This window comes from Notechis scutatus, chromosome 1, assembly GCF_049901735.1.
Source record: "Notechis scutatus isolate UNSWTSFEM ecotype Mainland chromosome 1, rNotScu1.2, whole genome shotgun sequence".
NCBI lineage: Eukaryota > Metazoa > Chordata > Lepidosauria > Squamata > Elapidae > Notechis > Notechis scutatus.
Window position 1 is genome coordinate 93613596 of NC_142009.1, and position 20387 is coordinate 93633982.

The following is a 20387-nucleotide window of genomic DNA, read 5'->3' on the forward strand; positions in this document are numbered from 1 at the left end:
AAGTTCAGAATGGAATGTAAGATGCTGAAAGAAATCACTAAGAACACCAGAATTTCATCACGTCACCTACATGTAGCATTTGCCACTATTGATGGCAAAGTACATGAGCCTGCCATTAGAAAAAAAGCTGAACAAATTAGATTTCTAAGGCAGTACCAATAATAAACTTTTACTGTCCTGAAAGAACATCAGGGTAAGACTAACATTTGCTCATGTACTTCTAGGCAAAGATAGGAGTTCTGGAACATTGTGCTCTGGACAGACATAGCAAAGATAGGGTTATTTGGCTATAGTACCAGAAAAACTGGCAACAAATAAAGACAGAATTTCATCAAAGAACTTGATACTAATTGCAAATCATGGTGATGGAAATGTTAAGATTTGGGGCTGCTTTGCTGCATTAAGGCTTGGGCAGCTCGCCATCACATAAACCACTATGAATTCTTAATTGATTTGGAGTATAAAGTGAGAAGATTGAAGCTCAACTGAAAATTTAGCTTGCAGCGTTTTAGTAAACCCATCAAAATACGGCTGGAGGAAAAAATGAAGGGTTTTGAAATGGTCAAATCAAAGCCTGAATATAAATCCCATCAAGAGGTGTGGGGTGATTTGACATAGGCTGTCTGTGCAAGAAATCCCTAAAACATCACACATCTAAAAATAATATTGTGTAAGGATGAAAATATTCTTTCAACCAGTGTCAAAGATTGGTAGACAATTAAAAAATAATGCCTATATGATATTATATCTGCTAAAGGAGGCAATACCAAGAATTAAAGCCAAAGGTAGATTTACTTTTTCCACAGAAGGAAATGGCATATCTGTTAATTTGTTGTTGAATAAATGACTGAAAGCAATCTTTTGGTGTTTTTTTTTTGTTCAATCACATCAGTTTTATACTGTTAAAATGAAAACAACATATTATTATAGATATTATATCTATCTATTCCTCTTTTTAAAAAAGGAAAAGACGCTTTATATTGGATGCACTTACTTTTTCACATGACTGTGGATGAGTGAGAAAAGATTTGGACTTTGCTCCCCTACATCTTCATCTAGTACTTTAACATTACATTTTAACATTTTAGAGATATTATCAAGTTAATTCGAGTTGCGGTATAAATGAAAACAATGTGCAATATGGAAAAGCGGAAGATATATCTCTTCTAGACAAAGCCCCCTGATTTTGTCAAAACAACGAATATATAGTAAGAACTGGGGTTACTAAGAAACAAAAAAATATAAATTGCCCTTTCCTTCACCCACAGAGTCTTACATAACAGGACCAAGCACAATGCAAAATGATACTGGATGAACCTGTATTTCTTAGTGAGAAGACTAGTTATAATAGACATTTTGTCAATATATTTCAGGAATAATCTTTTCCTTATAATAAGCCATATATAATAATATTAAAATATTATGGCTAGATATGCTCAGTTTACTGTAAAGGTAGGTTTTCTTATAGGTTTACCTGATAACTATGATAAAGAGTTTAAATGGAATACACTATAATGATAGTTTTCCTAGCAGGGCATGATTATGAGATCATACATCAATAATGTCTCAGCCAGTAGCTACTCGAATAACAAGTTAAAGGAGAGAGGAGCTAATTAAAAGCAAATCACTCTGAAGAGCCCCATTCATTCTTTGGCAATCACAACAAATACTTTCATATATTTGGATGAATTATTGGGGAAAAATTATCACAAATCAGATGACCATAGGAAGCACTGCAATGTGATTTAAAATTAGTGAAGAAAGATCTGCAGTCCAAGACTACACAACTAATATTGAAGCATCAGTTTTAAAGAAATTATTTTAATGCTGTATATCTTCATAATGTAAATGAAATTTATTTGATGTTTCAAAGTACATATATACAATTTACTTAATGATAACATAAACGTATTTTAAAGTTAACAAGATCCTATTTAAATAATTACTTTAGTAAATATCTCCTTGAATTTGCAAAAAACATATTAAAATATTGTAGAAAATCTAATGAAAATTATTAACTTACAAAAAGATAACATTAACAGTTCATTATTATTCCCTTTTTCCCTTTACTAAACTACAAATTAAATATTCTCTTTTTTGTTCATAGCAGGTATATACTGGACTCATTCTTCCCCTAGATGTATTTTTATATCAGTAAATTCCTTCAGATAATTATGTTGGCCACAAATAACAGCTTGCATATTTCTTGTAAAAGAAAAGCTAAGACAAAGAATTTGCTGATACACTCATGTCGCTCCAAGAATTCTCCTGACAACGTTCCCACACCCAACCTAATTACTTCCCTACTGTAAAAACATATTCCATCTGCACTTATTCCAATACTCTCAAGTCCAAAACCAATACACAATAAAGTCAGTTAAATAAATGAAAGATTGAAACCCATATAAAAAGTCCTCAGCTATTCTGCAAGGAAAAGCATCTCCAACACCCATTTTTATGCTGACATTTTACTTTATGTATAATATTTTCTTAAGCCCTGTTTATGAAAGAATTATCATGCTCCAGGAATATATTCTCTATCATAGCACACTCTTAGTGTCACTCTGGTTTAAGGTTTATTGTTGACTTTATGTAATACTTTGCTCTACTTTGTACCAACAAATTTTCATTTGAAATGTATACAGCAGCAATCCCCAAACTTTCTGGCATCAGGGCAGAAAGGCAATTTTTCCACAAACCAGGGAAGGATGATTTTGAAATCCTGCACATGTGCAGATGAAGTTTTGCTTGTTCTCCTATTGCTTGTACAACCCAGTTTCTAACAGGCAAGTAATGGTCTTATTTTATTGCAAAACTAGAGACCAACACAATAAACATTGAAATATATTATATGGAATATTTTATTAATATCTGTTCCAGTTTTATTCCATGTAAAAGACAGAAACAGATGTTATAAATCGTAATTTATATTTTGCCCTAGTTTTAAGCTTGGCATATATATATATATGTATGTATAGTCCAAATCATGGCATTTATATGTAGAATTTACAATTTTTGATAATAATTCACCCTCTTATTTTCATTAACTTTTGGCTTTAATATTATTTTTATAAATAATTTAATAGCTGCTTATCACTAAAATTTGTCAAATACCTGGAATTCTGAGATTCTGAAACATCTGAATCTGGGCACGTTTTTTTCACCTGCAAAAAGAAGAAATAAAAGAAGAATCATGCTTACAAGTGATCATAACCACAAAGATTTCCTCATTTGAAGTCCATGCAAAATGAATATTTATTATTCACCACAATCTCTGGAAAATGCTTCTCATATTCTATAATACGGACATATGATGTACAGTGTTTAATTATCCTATAAACAAATCAAATGCCTACATTTTTCCAAGTCAAAATCCGCAAGCTAGATTGTTTTCAATTCTGTATAGAATTATTTTCTGAACTGATATCATTTCTATTTCTTACTGAGTCTTGTAATAATAAATACTAGATTCTGTGAAAAAAGTGCAGGATAATGCAGAAAATTTTGGGAGTTTAAATTCAAAATGGGACCACAGCTGTTCTTACTGGGTATAATCCTAGAAAAAAAATCAAAAAACATCATGGGATATAAGCTTACAGCAGCAAGAATAAATTTTGCTCAACACTGGAAGAGCAACACAATTCTGGTAATATTTGACTGGGAATTTATATTTGGAAAATATGCAACAGTAGCAAAACTAACAATGTATGTGTGTGCACACACGGGGGGACAGCATAGCAAACTTAATTATAGTTTGGCTTCTAAGGGGGCCTAAATGTCTACAAATTATTCCATGTGATCATGTGGTGTTGCAACTAGTTATAAGTGCAAGCCAATTGAGAAATGATTGCCCAGATTGTGAACATGTGATTGTGGAGGTGTTGGCCCAGCCATAACTATGAGGATTAAATATAAGCGCCATTTGTTCAGCATTGACATAATTTTGGACAATTGCTGAACAAATGGTTGTAAGTCAAAGACTATCTCTAAAATGGAAAAAATGGGCAGAGCTAGTTACTAAGTTTTGTCTTCTGAAATGGGTACATTTTTTTGCCATTGTGTGGTGTTCAAGTTCAAATATTTTGCAGTGATCTAATGACATTTATATTATGTACTTCACTTTTTCAATCTATCTAATAGATGCAAAAACAGCGTTCAATGAATTTATATTTTAAAAGAACACAAATGAAGAGGTTCAAATTTTTATGCTTTACATAGGGTTTGAGTCTTTTGAAACTCATGTAAGCAATTATAATTGAAATTTACACAAAATTAATGCAGTTTGGATAAAAACTGTCATAAAAGCCCTACCATTATCTTACATGTTACATGTTTGATAGAAGATACTTTATAAGCCTGATCATATCTATACTCTTCTAGTAAAAGAAATACAGTTCAATATTGACAAAGTTAGAAACCATAAACTCAGAAATATTTTTCAAGGATCAGATACAAGCTTCTAGTTCAAGCTTTCATCAGTAAGAAATATTTATTGACAATGTTCAAAATACAAATGAAAATCATCGCTAAATTTTATTTAAGACCAATAAATAGCAAGCCTTAGCTTCCCCCTTTCTCTTCTTTTGCACCTGTTATCAAAAACTCAAAAGAAATTCATTGCCAGTGTTTAATGCACCAAAGTACATGATTTACAAATATATGGAATGGTTTAATACTTAGAAATGGGGGTGCGATGGCTCAGTGATTAAAGACACTAAGCTTATTAGCTGGAAAGATGGCAAGACCTGAGCGCCATGCAACGGGATGAGCTCCCATTACTTGGCCCAGCTCTTGTCCACCTAGCAGTTCAAAAGCATGCAAATGCAGGTAGATATAAAAAGGTACTAATTTGGTGGAGAGGTAACAGTGTTCTGTGTGCCTTTGGAGTATAGTTGTGCTGGCCACATGACCATGGAGATGTCTTCAGACAACATTGGCTCCCTCACTAAAAAACAGAGAAGAGCACTACTTCCTTGAATCAGATACAACCAGAGAGGGTAAACCTTTACCTAATACTATGAGAACAAACTAGGGTGCTCAGTAGAGTAAAAAAGAAAAGTATTAAGAGAGGAAAAATAGGTAAATTATCCATAAGGAAGTGAAAGTACTTCAGATAGTACACAATAGAACTGTGCTAACAATTTAAACCAAGTATTTGTAGAATGTATTGGGCACAAGGAAAATAGTCTCTGTGAAGAGCTAAGGTAGCCACATCCCACAGAACGTCCTTCCAGGGCTGACTGTCCATACGTGCTTGTAAAGATAATACATTTCTGAGGACACTTGTGAAAACAAGTGTGCACAAACACAGCCAGAGCTAGAGGAAGACTTTGATGCAGCACAGAACCATTAGTCAAGAGGAAGTAGCTGCTTTAATTATACAAAGAGGAGTACTTCATTTAATTCAACATACTCTGAGAAGTATCCTTTCTAATACTTTGAGGACACTTCAAATCTTCAAAAGTTATTTACCTACATTGCTTCTATACAGATTTTTACTTCTCTCCAGACCAAACTTATAAGACCTGCACATATAAATGGAACTTAAGAATATATTATGGAATATCTCTGTTGTATTAATAAACAAATCCTGATATCAAATACTTCAAAGACATTAGTAATATTAAATCAAAGCTAGAAGAGGACAATATATTATCAAGTGTTAATCTCCTGGAGTATTTAAAAACACTCATTGTTAGAAATGGATTTTACAACAAAACAACAAACAACCTTGTAATTTCCTCTTCCAACCCATCTAGCCAACTAACCTAACTTTCTCCCATTTTTTTCTGATCTCTCTAGAAAACATCAGTATTTAACTCCCATTCCATTGTTCCCAGTTGGCTTATTTTTTAGATGGTTCAGGCCGGTATTTGCTAGAATAGAAAGGCAGGGTATAACATAATTTAGTCCATTTATTTATGGTCACTGACCAGTCTATATCTACCCAGAAAAACATGAAAATGATAAATGAATGTAATGTGCTTCATTTTCATTGCTAGGAAGTTCTCCAAATTGGGGTTGATTAATTCTGACTTCAGATTTTTATAAAAGTTACAACAGATGTGTAATGTATTATCTTCTCGCAATGGGAGTGATGGTGTAAATTTGGAAAATATGTTCACTGAAACTATTTTATTAACATATATGAGTAATATTCCTGTCTCAATAGTGGGATCTCAATGCAAAGTTTCATGATTTCATATATAGGTAGTCCTCGACTTACAACAGTTCATTTAGTGATCGTTTAAAGTTACAACGGCACTGAAAAAAGTGACTTATGACCATTTTTTCAAACTTACAATGATTGCAGCATCCCCATGGTCAGACACTTGGCAACAGACATGTATTTATGACAATTAAGAGTGTCCCAGAGTCATGAGATTACTTTTTGTGAACAAAGTCAATGGGGAAGCCAGATTCACTCAATAACCATGTTACTAACTTAATAGCTGCAGTGATTCACTTAACAACTGAAGCAAGAAAAGTCATAAAATGGGGAAAAATTAACAAATGCCTCACTTAGCAACAGAAATGTTGGGCCCAACTGTGGTAAGTCAAGGACTACCTGTATACTTTTGCTTCCCTGTGTGAAAATGACTTGAATTTCAAGTATCAACCACACTTCTGAAGTCACTAATGATAGAAAGATATAAAATACAGTTCAATTCAATGTTTTCTTTAGAATTCAGATTTTGAAACTATCTCTAGAAGTGAGATCTTTGTGTAGTGCACCCATGGCTCCCAGCATGGAACTGCTGGTGGGATCATATTGCTTTCAATGTGTAGAAGACCAAAAACTTACTCCCTTGCAATCCCTTCCTTTCTAATCTCCCTGTTCTCAGAGGTGGTGGGGTAGAAGGATGAGACAAAGAAATTGCCTACAGAAATCACCCGTTTTTCTCCTTCCCTCCTCTTTGTAGAATGGAGAGATTGGAGAGGAAGAGATTTCAAGAGAAGCTGTTTGAATAGCATACCTGTGGTCCCCAGCCCTGGGCTTCTGATGCGATCGCATTACTTGTGATGTCTACAAGATAGCAAGTAAGCACTTGAACATTTCAAAGAGTAGGGCAGTGGTTAAGAGGCAAACAAAAACCAAAGGTGTGAAATTGAGCATAATAGTCCTTTCTTTTTCTAGTCTGAAAACTCAGTCACAGTCATATGATTTCCTATTCTGCTTAGCAGCAGAATTGCTGGTCCCACTTAGATAAGAATTGTCTGTATTAAAAAATTATGGAAGTAAATCAGATAAGATTTACATGCTCTACTCATGCTGCTTGGGTTTACAATAGAACATGTACTGTATTATTTTACAGCAATCCTAGAACATAAACTATAAGCCCTATTTGCAGAAGCTACAAGAAGGAAGATGCTCAAATTGATACAATTATTTATTACTCAGTCCTAGGAAACTCCTGCAATTTCAAATAACTTTAATCAGCATACAATTTATATCAGTAACAAATATTAAATAGCATAACGCAATTTTATTTTATATTCTCTTTATATTGTATTACAAAAACAAAACAAAGTTTAGCTGCAAGTAGCTAAAAATAATTAATGCTCAATCCTCTATCTTGGTATGAAGATAATGTTCCAAAAACTTGAAGGACAAAGAAATGGGTGTGGTTAAGACAAAGTGGATTTACTTAATTATTTACCGTATATACTCGAGTATAAGTCGACCCAAATATAAGCGGAGGCACCTAATTTTACACAAAAAAACTGGGAAAACTTATTGACTCGAGTATAAGCCAAGGGTAGGAAATGCAGCAGCTACTGGTAAATTTCAAAAATAAAAATAATTAATTTGGGAAACGATCTCACTATCATGAAAGGTTTAATTGATTCACTAACCCAAAAGAAGAAGATGATGATGACAGCGGGAGGCAGGAGTCACTCTCTTCCCCTCCTCGGAGGCCCCCTGAGTCAGGAGTCACTACCGCCGGCGCGCCCCAATCCGCCGCCTCGGGAAGGGAAAGGCAAAGCACTTTTGCCTTTCCCTTCCCGGCTGGGGCTGTTGGGAGTCGCTGCCGCCAGAGCGACCCCAGTCCGCCGCCTCGGGAAGGGAAAGGCAAAGCGCTTTTGCCTTTCCCTTCCCGGCTGGGGCTGTTGGGAGTCGCTGCCACCGGGCGGCCCCAGTCCGCCGCCTCGGGAAGGGAAAGGCAAAGCGCTTTTGCCTTTCCTTCCCGGCTGGGGCTGTTGGGAGTCGCTGCCGCCGGAGGCGCGACTCCACACCATTTTTTTTCAGAGGGGAATCTGACTCGAGTATAAGCCGGGGGGATTTTTCAGCACAAAAATGGGCTGAAAAACTAGGCTATACTCAGTATATACAGTAATTATGTGCAGGTCATATGATTACATCCTATGTATGTAACAATTGTATGTAATGTTATTTCGTACTCCAAGTATATTTCCCTAAACATCATTTTCAAATAAGCAATAATAAATATGTTCCAGTGATATATTTTGTAAAGCTTCTGAGAACTGCTGTCCACATTTCAAGTCTACATAAAGAAAATTAAACAGTTGTCAATAAATGCTACTGAATTCTAAAATCTCATGTTTTAATTGCTTATCTTTTGTTTTTTATTTTGTACTGTACACTCTTATTTGTCATTCGATATATACTTAATATATGCATGGTGAATGATTTAATATTTTTAAATGATTTTACATACTTTTTAATAATTCTTTTACAACTATCTAAGCATGGACTTCTTTTTCTCAGCATATATTCTTTTGTGATTCAGGCTGGGAAAATAGTTCTACAAAAAACTATTTTTGTGGAGGCAGTATAATTCTAAGTAAAAATATGCCTTTAAAAACAATGCAAACATCAATGTTTTATCAGAATAAAATGCATGAAATCCTATTTTATAAACTTTTAGTTTAAAATTTGTAACTGATAAAAATATCAGATCTACCCAGTGCGCATCCTAATTAAAGAAACTTGCCATCTGATACTCCTGCATGCTGTTCACTGGATCATATAAACTAAACTGAGGAACAAACTGGTTATAATAATTTATCATCTTATTCTACAAAATACTGTCCTTTAGCAACTTCCTGTAACTGCAATCTGTTTTCACAATCTGTTTTCTTTCTCTCTTAAACTTTTCTGTAATAAAATACTATACCTATATAACAAATGTTAATTAATTTTTAAAATCCATAATTTATCTTGAATATAAATTATCTTGAAGGAAAGAAACTTTTCAAAATCAGTATTTGTTAGAATCTACTAATATTATAGAATCTGAATATAATACACCATTTAACTTTATACTTGTAGTGCACATTCTTTTAAAAACAGTCTAAGAAACTGTGCCAAAGCAACAATAGGCAACATTGTGTTATAGACAGATACATTAGTGAAATCTCTACAGTACTGAATCTATTTCTAAAAGGAACAAAAATATTTCAATGCTTTATACAACTCCTTTAAAGTACTAATAAGAAAGGCATGGGTCATTGTTTGGTTTAAATAGCAACAGTTTATTGGCTATTGCAATACACACACACACACAAAATCTTTATACACACAGATACATTTTGATTATTCATTAAACAGGATTTCCGAGTAATTGTGAATATAGCTATGCTGTTGTTATTTAGAAAACCAATTTTTCAAATTATAGATAACAATGCTTTCCCCACAAAATAAAACTGAATAATTCAATTATAAATTATCCAAGTTATCAATGGTCATTTATATTATGAATGTATAAACATACATTCAGATTATACACAGCTTTATAAAACAATGCTAGATATATAATCAGTTTTGAAGTTCTATAAGCAAATATAATATGAAATTTATATTTTAATTTAAAAAGATCTAATTCATGACAACATTAGTCCCCTTAACATATCAATAATTAAAACCATAATTATTCTTTAAGACATATATATTTTTGTCTTCCTTTGCTTCTGATAAATAAGAAATGATATGGAAATAAATTTCAAGCTTACCTCATTTTCTTCTTAAAAGACTTAAGTAGAGTAAGAGAATTCCTAAGCACAACAGTTTCATTTTTTAGCAAAACATACACACATTATATTAGGTTTAATATTCGGCTACCATGCACAGAATTATACCAGATCAGCTAAAACTGCAGAGAGCATTATTGTCTCATTTCAGGTAGAGCTAAAGATATTTCCTTCCTCCTTGAGAACAAATTCTAAATTAATCAAAGCCAATTCTGAGTTAGAAGCAAATTTGTCTCAGACCACAAGCTTTCTCCATGCTTCTGTTTATATGACTTGCGTTCAGAGGTTGCTCACATCAACAGCTTTTGTCTTTCACCTATCTGATGCGGTGCATATATTTCAAGGCTCTTTTAATGTAGCCAGTTCCACAGTTCCTACTTGCCTGCTGTCACTATGACACATGTGCTTTGTATTTTACAAAGTCTTTTTAATTTAAAGGCAAGTAGGAGATCTACATAAACTAGTATTATATTTCATTATAGACAAATGGTCAGTAGCATTAATGGTTTTTTTTTAAAGATTGTGAGGTTGGGACTTTTTTTTAAAGGAATAGTAGTAATAATAATAATAACAATACCCTACTCCTACTGCAATATCTCTTATAGAAAATATCAGAAATAAAGGAAAGACTCTCTACTACAGCCATCTACTGAAAAGTGGAATATCAATCCAACTGAAATAGAAAAATAACATTTGAAGTTACAAATGAGCAGAATAAAATGTATACAAAGAATACAATAATTTTATTTCATTGATATCACTGTTGTATCATTTTTCATTTATCCTTTCAAAAACACAAATATAAGTTCAACAGTCTGATGAATATTTATAAATAAGTTAAAACAATAACTATTACTATGTTGAGGTACAATATAAAACCCATACTGAAAATATTATGTAAACATTAAAATTCTTGAGACTATTGAAAGTAATATACACAAAATATTTATAAAGTTACAATTCAATACTAGTAATATTAATCGATATAAATGTATACATTTCCCATCCTATTGTCATGCAGAAAGCCATCAGGAATAAATTTATATTTAAAGGACAAAAAAGCAACAACCTCAATACACAAACATGCTCAATGTTATTCTTCAATAGACATTTGAAACTGAAGATGGCACTCTCTCCAAACTTAGATACTAGTTTGCTACTGGGGAATAATGTTTGAGTGAAAGTTACACCTGCAGACCACTGCCAGCACAATGTCCCAATACAAGCAATATTTAAACGACAGCAGCTTGCAGCTGTAAAAGCTAATAAGTATGATTGATGACTTGGATTAAAAAGCTATCTAAATAGATTAGGATATTTGTGCAATCATTTGACAGTTCCAAGCCTTTATTATTAGAAAGAATTGCCAGGACTACAAGTATCATTAATAATAGTTAAATTTAGGGCTATTTTCCGTGTCATTATTTATAATGTGTTATAGTGAAATAATAATAGCAAGGACAGCAGTTGCATGACAAAACATGAAGTTGAATGACAAAACATGGAATACAGCTATCTAATTATGTCCTTTAAAAACAATTTACAGTGTTTGAAACCACAGAAATATTAAAAATATAAGAAAGACAATTAATGCAATGATAACTAGAATAATCCATACAAAACCCTAATACAACACTGGTCTATGACAAAAAAACAATTATTAAGTGGCTTTCAATTTTTAAAATGTTTTTACTCATCCCATAGTGGCCTGTGCCATTATGCTAAATTAAAAGTCTTTTTCTCTTTTCAGAAAATTCTGAGATCAATAACATCAAATTTACAGTTGCTTAAATTACAGCTTCCATAATCATCCATGAAAAATTAAATATTTTTTAATATTTGCCAAACAGATGAAAATAAGTGCTGACCCAAATCCAATACTCTGATGGATTGATTTAATTAATGTAATACAGCATTAAAACAGCAGTTTAAAAGGTCTTCAATAAATATAATACATTAAAGATTTTTTTTGTTTAATCATTTTGTATAAGACGTGAATTTGTTTTAGACAACATATAAGCTGAATCAAAATAGAGTTGGAAGTATATTGCTGAACTCTTAAGAACATAATGACAAACATCATTTTACATATTAGAAGACCTAAACAAACATTCTACTAGGATTATTCTATATTCTGTACATTCAAATCTGTATAACTGTAAATATGAGGCAAAACGTACCCATTTGGCCTTTTCTGAACTTTGCCCAAATAGGAACCAACACGACAATACTACAGCCTAATACTAATTTTCCTCTGCTGATGTAAATCTTACATCAGTTGAAAAGAGATGAGTGCAATTTTTTTCAATCTCCCTCTTACCTGTAGCTGCTAATGATGCCTCCTTCCCAACATTTTGAGAGCCCACTCCAATACAGTAGATATATGGAGGGAACGCAAAAGAAGGGGATGTTCAAAAGGGTTAATTCCCCATCTTTTTTTGCATTTATCTACGTGTTATATTTCTCAACATCCCAATCTATTTTATAACCCCAGAAATTATTCACCTAAATGGCTTCAGAATAATTTAAAGGACCAAAGACTTAATAAAATTTGACTACCGTACTATCTAATTTATATGAGAGTGGGATATAATACCGTATATGCTACAAATAGAAGGCTGTGAATACATTGCATTAGACACAACACCAAGATCCTATTCAGTTTATTTTTGTGATCATATGAGGTATGACTATACAATATACATCATTGCAAAAATTTGTGATTCAAAGACTGATTTCTGAGATCACAATATTCAATAAGAGTTCAGATTAAGAACCGAGATGTTAAATTCATTCATTCATCCATTCACTCCTTCCCTCCCTCCCATTTTCATTCATTCATTCATTCATTCATTCATTCATTATTTTATATAGCCCATCTCACATTTATTTGATTCAAGGCATTCACAATGATTGGTGATTTAATTGCTGTATTTTTTAATATTAGTTTTTTAATATTGTTCTTTTATTGTACACTGCCCAGTATTAACAAATCTGTGAGGAGGCCAGCTATATAAACATAACAAATAAATAAATAAAAACAAATAATATTAATATTAAAAAAATAAAATAAAAACAGAAATACATAGTACCTGAGCATAGTTTAATTTATCATCATCAACCAGAAGGTGGGCTCTAACTCATGTACAGAGTCCCAAGTTTGGGCACAAAGCCATATTTTCCAAGGCTTTACCAAAAGGCCAATCTCATCTCAGAGGAATTATGTTCCAAAGGGAAGGTGCCACAGCAGAAAAGTTTCTCCTTCCGGGCTCCGCCAGAAAACACTCCTGAGCCACTTCCTAGCCAACAGTTAGGAAAATCAGGTGTTTATATTATTATTCTGGAAAAGTAGCTAATAATTTCATTGCAGGAAGTACTATTTCAGCAACAGACTGGTCAATGTCTGGAACTCACTACCTGATTCTGTTGTCACCTGCTCAAAATCCCACTCCTTTACCCTCAAACTAACCTCTATTGACCTCACCCCATTCCTAACAGGTCTGTAAGGGGCATGCATAAGCACACAATGGTACCTACCGTCCCTGTCCTATTGTCCCCAATTATTAGTTCCTATTTCTTATATTTAAACTTATGCTTATTCTTATTTCTATTGTATTGTAAGCTTTTGACAAAATAAATAAATAATAAAATAAAATAATAAATAATAATTTATGACTTAAATATATATAATGCTTCTTACATTCCACATTCAGCGGTAGCACATCAGGAGAGGTATTTTTTTTACAAACTAGATGAAAAATGCTGAATATACTCCTTATTTTTATTGCAAAGGATACTAAAACCCATTTCAGCATGAATTTATTTGTATAAAGTATTTCTCTACCCTCTGATATGGCTATAAATCAATTTACCCAATTCAACAATAAGACTGTGTGTATACACACATGTATGTATAATATATATATACTTATATATATATATATATATATATATATATATATATAGATAGATAGATAGATAGATAGATAGATAGATAGATAGATAGATAGATAGATATATTTTCTGAGGTTCTCTGGTGTATTTGTATGTGGATCTTTGGTTATTCGGGTTTTCTCCCACATAAGATTGGAAGTATCTAGGCAACGTTTGATGAAGTCTCATTCATCATCTTCAGGCTTCTGTCTTCAGCTCTGTGCTTCTCAGAGAAGCACTCTGAGAAGCATAGAGCTGAAGACAGAAGCCTGAAGATGATGAATGAGACTTCATCGAAGCGTTGCCTAGACATTCTCCAATCTTACATGGGAAGAAAACCGAATAACAAAGATCCATATATATATATATATATGGCATTCAGCTTTGTTCGGGTATTTTTCCCACATCATTGTAGTTGTTCTTTTAAAGAACAACTACAATGACGTGTGGGAAAATACCAACAAAGCTGAATGCCATACATGGCCAGCCAAAACTTAAGAATATATATATATATATGTAGTAATGGACAGAAAAGACTATGAAACAAAATTGACAGACCTACTTCAAGACTCCACATACAAACCCATAAACACAGACCCAACCACATATCTGGAAAAATTAACCAAGAAGAAAATTATAACCAGCCACATAAGCAAAGAGATCCAACACACGATCATACCCAGAGAGAAATCTTCCAGATGCCCCAAACTATACGGCCTCCCAAAAATACACAAAGAAGGCATACCTCTCAGACCCATAGTCAGCTCCAGAGGAGCACCACTACAAAACCTAGCTAAACACTTAGCAAAACAGCTACAGCCCCATGCTGAAACAGCAGCTTCTCATGTACAAAACTCATACCACTTCTTGGAAATGATCAAAGATCTACACGTAGAGCAAGAAGATCTGTTTGTAAGTTTTGACGTGGTTTCACTATTCACTCAAGTCCCGATAAAAGAGACCCTTGAAATCATCAAAAATAAATACCAACCAGATAAACACCTCATGGAACTAACAGAACACTGCTTAACCAACACATATTTCATATACAAAGGACAAAGATACAAACAAATAGAAGGAGCCCCCATGGGATCACCACTGTCACCTGTCATTGCAAACCTGTTCATGGAAGAATTCGAATCCAGAGCCCTGGCCAATGCCATCCTCAAACCCAAACTATGGTTAAGATACATCGATGACACATTCGTGATTTGGCCCCATAGACAAGAAAACCTAAACAATTTCCTAACACACCTAAACAGCGCACACCCCAAAATCAAGTTCACCATGGAAACAGAAACAAACAAACAACTACCATTCCTAGATGTACTAATCTACAAAAAACAGATGGCACACTAGGACACACCATATACCAGAAGAAAACACACACCAACCGCTACCTCAACGCCCAATCCCACCACCACCCAGCACAGATAAACTCCGTGGCTAAAACACTAATTACTAGAACCAAACGCCTGGCAGACAAGACACACATTAAGACTGAACTATGCACCCTGACTAAAATATTGACAGCCAACGGCTTCCACAAAAGCAAAATCACCAACTTGATCCACAAAAACACACTGAGACATAATAGAGACCCAGAAGATGAACAGACCCATGGAACAGCTGTCCTGCCCTACATAAGAGGCACTACAGACAAAATTAGTAAGATACTATACAGACACCACATCAAGACTGCCTTCAAAACAGACAGAAAAATAGCAGCCATCCTCAGAAACCCCAAAGACAAAATTGACCTGGAAAACCAAGGCATATACGAAGTCTCCTGTGCATCATGCCCGGCCACATACATTGGACAGACCAATAGAAGAATAAGCACCCGCCTGGATGAATACAAAAATGCAGTCAAAAAGCTGGAACACACTTCCTCACTAGTCCAACACATGGAAGCCACAGGTCATAGCATCAACTTCAATGGCACCAAAACCCTAGCCACTATAGAAAATTCCAGCCACAGAATCATCAGAGAAGCCATAGAGATTGAAAAAGACCAGAAAGCATGAACAGAAGAGATGATTCCACCAGGCTGTCAATCATTTGGAAGCCTGCACTCACAAACAAAAAATCTCCACACCACAAGCCAGGCAAACACCTGGGCACAAACAGATCCCCCTGATACCTCCAGCTCAAACACATCCCAACCAGGCACCCAGATGAAACCCAGCTTCCTAACTAATGATAGCCGTCCATTTACCCGAAGCCAAGCTGCACTAAAGACCTCCAATAAAGTAACACAATGCTGCCAGCCAATCAAGATACAACAAGAGCCAAAAAACAGACAGAAGATATTAGAGACACCAATCAAGCAGAACACAGCAAACTCCGAGACCAATAAACACAGACCAAGACTCCCAACCAATCAGGATGAAGAAAAAACCATTCTGGCACAGCAATAGGATGCTCCAAATTTAAATCTGAAACCACTGTAAAAGTCTGACTCACAGACGGACACAATACAGAAGCCTGATGATGGCAGATGAGATTCTGCTGAAACGTTGCTACAACTTTAAAAGCACAACTATAATGACGTGGGAAAATACCCGAACAAAGCTGAAGGCCATACATATACATACATACATACATACATACATACATACATACATACATACATACATATATATATATATATATATATATATAAATTTGTTTTCTGAGGTTCTCGCGGGTATTTGTATGTGGATCTTTGGTTATTCGGGTTTTCTCCCGCGTAAGATTGGAAGTATCTAGGCAACATTTCGATGAAGTCTCATTCATCATCTTCAGGCTTCTGTCTTCAGCTCTGTGCTTCTTAGAGTGATGCGACCAATGAGAACACACCCCCACCCAATCAGAACACAGCCAAGCCCCCACCCAATCAAGTCACACCCCCACTAGCAGTTAAAAGGAAGAAGCAGCTGCAAGCTCACATCACTCTGAGAAGCACAGAGCTGAAGACAGAAGCCTGAAGATGATGAATGAGACTTCATCGAAACGTTGCCTAGATACTTCCAATCTTACGCGGGAGAAAACCCGAATAACCAAAGATCCACACATATACATATATATATAGTCTTTGACTTACGACCACAAACTGTCTTGCTAAACAAGACAATTTTTTACATCAGTTGTGCCCAATTTTGCAAGGTTTTTTCCCCAAGGTTGTTAAGTGAATCATTGCAGTTGTTAAGGGAATTTGGCTTTCCCCATTGACTTTGCTTGTAAGAAGCTGGCTGAGCAGGTTGCAACTGGTGATCACACAATCCCCTTGCAGTGAATATAATGCAACCATCATAAATACATGCAGTTGCCAAATCCCCAAATTTTGGTCACATGACCATGGGTATGCTGCAGTTGTGGGTATGAGAACAGGTTATAAGTCACTTTTTTCAGTGCCATTGTAACTTTGAACAGTCACTAAATAAATGGTTGTAAATTGAGGACTGTACGAAGAATATATCTACTGTCTAATAATACATATTGCCATTATGTTATAAACTGAGAAGCAAAATAAGGCCACTCATAGATGAGCATTACATAAGTAAGAACTGCTACAAGAAAACAACAACACAACGTATAGTATTGAAAAAAATTTATACGGGAAAGTGTACTATAAAATACAAGATGTCACACTATATAAACACATTACAAGGAACGGGAGAATAAGATACCATTACTTTTTGCCTCTTTCCCCTTCTTCCCCCCTGTTCTATGAACCATACTATGGAGATACTCGAGGTACACTGAAGTCCTAAATGCCTTGGGATAGATTTCAACACACAGTTTCAGGTTTCCCTAATAACAGAGAATAACAGAGAACTCTTTTAACTTGTAAGAAGCTACAGCAGATCAAAACAAACCTGAAGGATTTATGCCAAAAATAAAAGTAGGCACCTTTAGATTCTACACAGATAAAGTAAAAGGAAGGGCCCCTTCCCTCATCAAATTTAGTCCTCTGCTCAGTGTAGGAATCTCAAATAAAATGTGTCCTGCATTTGGTAATATGCTATACCTTTTATTTAAATATATGAAATCAAGGGGAGCACACCATTCCACTAGTAATTGGCTTCACTTTCAACCACTAATATATGGGGCTTCTTACCAACCAGCCAGAATCACCATATGGCCATTCTAAAAACTAGATACAAAACAACGGAGAAAGGACAAATAACATAGTACAAGGACACAAATGTTTTATTTTTCTATAAATGAACAGAGCAATCTATGAGTACGATGGAAAAGGTCAAACTGGAGTATTATACTGCACAATGCCAGTGATATATATCTTGATAATGTCAATCAGATTATACTTCTATTATTTAAAATTTAACATGTATATTTAAATATATAATCTATAGTGTAAAGCAATATGGATCTTGTGCTTTCTACTGCAACATAAATAGAATTAACAAACATTAACAGCTGGGTCCCTATATTTAACGTGCTACTCTATTTCTCAACATCCATGAATAAAAAAAAAAATTCTTTAACAAAATGATGTCAATCTGAGCCAGATGAACCAATCATGTGATTCAGTATAAATAGCTTCCATGCTCTCACAAATATGTCACTGAGGGGATAATTAAATGTGACATAAAGTAGTTGATTTTAAAAATAGAAAACATTTTAAATCATTAATTAAACCTGTTAATCAATGATGAGTTTTTCATCCAAAAATGTAAGGCAACCAATATGTTATTTGATCATTTAAACTCAAATTTATTTAAAAGATGGATGGCTAAAGTTGTAATAATATCTGCGTTGTCACTCATAACTGAAGGACCATTTGGGTCTGTTCAGTTTCTGGTTATATAAGATAGATAGGAAGCCATGGTCTCCCAAATATTACACAAGTATTGAATTGTTTTTAAAATGAATATCCTGGTATCATACTGAAATTCTTGATGGATAAATACAACCTCAGTTGCCTAGATATCATGGATAAGAGTGAAGCATAACTGTATAATAAATATCATTCAAAATGACAGTACAAATTGAAGAAACTAAATTTATAAAATTGTGCAAAACACTTTAAATTCAGTGTAGTATCTTCTAAGCTCCAAAGAGGCACTTTGACAGAAATGGGTTGTTTTAACTATTTGAGAAGTGTTTTAAGTCAACAACTCTCATTTTTAATATACTTCTACACACATATTTAGTTCCTTTTTCAGTCTTTTTAATCATGGATACTTTTTGGAAGCTGAAACTAAATACCAGATATTAATCAAAACTCTTTTGACAGAGTTATGAAGCAATACTGATAGCGGTACCATCTCAACATAAAAAATACAGATACTTAAAAAAATACAGAAGGATGGGAAGGATGAGTCAACCTTGAGCCTCCTGAGATTCCAACTGCCAAATTGCAGGCAGCTGGCAGTCAGCAGAAGTAGCCTGTAGTACTTCATTCTAACCACTGCACCACCAGGGCTCAGGCACCCTTTTCTTGCTTGCTCTACAATTTGTTTGCTTGCTTTCCTCTTTTAAAGAATGCTCAATGGGACTAGATGATTGGCTGAGAAAATTACTTTATCCATTAGCTGCAGAGATGTACAAACACCCTCCCTCTCTCCCCGTCTTTTGTCTGTGTGTTTAGCAAAGCAATAAGCATGCATTGTACTCATCCAGAAGAAAAACTCAACCCTTAATCAGGCGAGTGAGCTTCTCAAATGTAACTCAGAAGTTCCTCTTTGCCCATTTTAGATGTTAGACCTGTTTGCATTTTAAGTAATTATCACAGTATGGTTTTGGGTCAATAATGTTGCTCATTCCTGCATTATAATTAATGTATATTTTCCCCCTCTTCCTTTTTCCACTTGCTATTGGAGTTTGACATGGAATGATTACCATTTCATTATCTGTGCTGAATGTTCAGTATACTGACATATAATACTGATTGATCACTATGGCAAATATAGAAGATGGGGCATAACTTTATTTTTGCATTGAGCTGTCATTATTACTTTTACTGCTACTATTTTTACAGTTTTGTAAAAATAAGCAAACTATGGTTTGGATTCAAAGTAAGCAAACTATAAATATACTGGGATGCTGTATTTTAGGAATTGAGGAATGATAAATAAGGAACTTGGTTAATTTCAATAAAGGGCTAGTTTCCACTGACCCCAAAACAATTTAAATTAAATATAAGTAAAAATTAGAGAAAGTTTATCAAAGCTGTTTCATTGTTGTTATCTAAAGTCTTACAAGGTTGAGTTTAATAAATCCACTAGCAGGTCCAAAGTACTGTATTGGCAAAGATGAAACCAAATATGGAAACATAATTACATATTTGATCGTCATGCAAAATTTCAGTGGTTTTGGAAAACAGGTCTTATTTAAATTAGAAAATAACTAACTCCAATACTGGACTACGCTGGACTCAAGGTTGGATTTATTGTCAGCATTCAAAAAAGCTAATGTAAAATAATGAAAAAAATGTGTTAGTAACTACTAGACAA

At 34.2% G+C, this 20387-nt stretch overlaps 1 protein-coding gene across 12 annotated transcripts in view; it reads right to left on the bottom strand.

The window, feature by feature from the left end:
* Positions 1–20387, bottom strand: part of EYA4 (EYA transcriptional coactivator and phosphatase 4) — a 108421-nt gene that overhangs the window by 56200 nt on the left and 31834 nt on the right. For 11 of the 12 annotated variants that reach the window (XM_087971417.1, XM_026666129.2, XM_026666130.2 and 8 more), the window contains exon 3: positions 3115–3164. The exons of the other annotated variant lie outside the window; for it this stretch is intronic. In XM_087971417.1, the coding sequence (XP_087827543.1) occupies positions 3115–3164 (50 nt within the window). The remainder of the gene's footprint in view (positions 1–3114; positions 3165–20387) is intronic. 12 annotated transcript variants of the gene reach the window in all.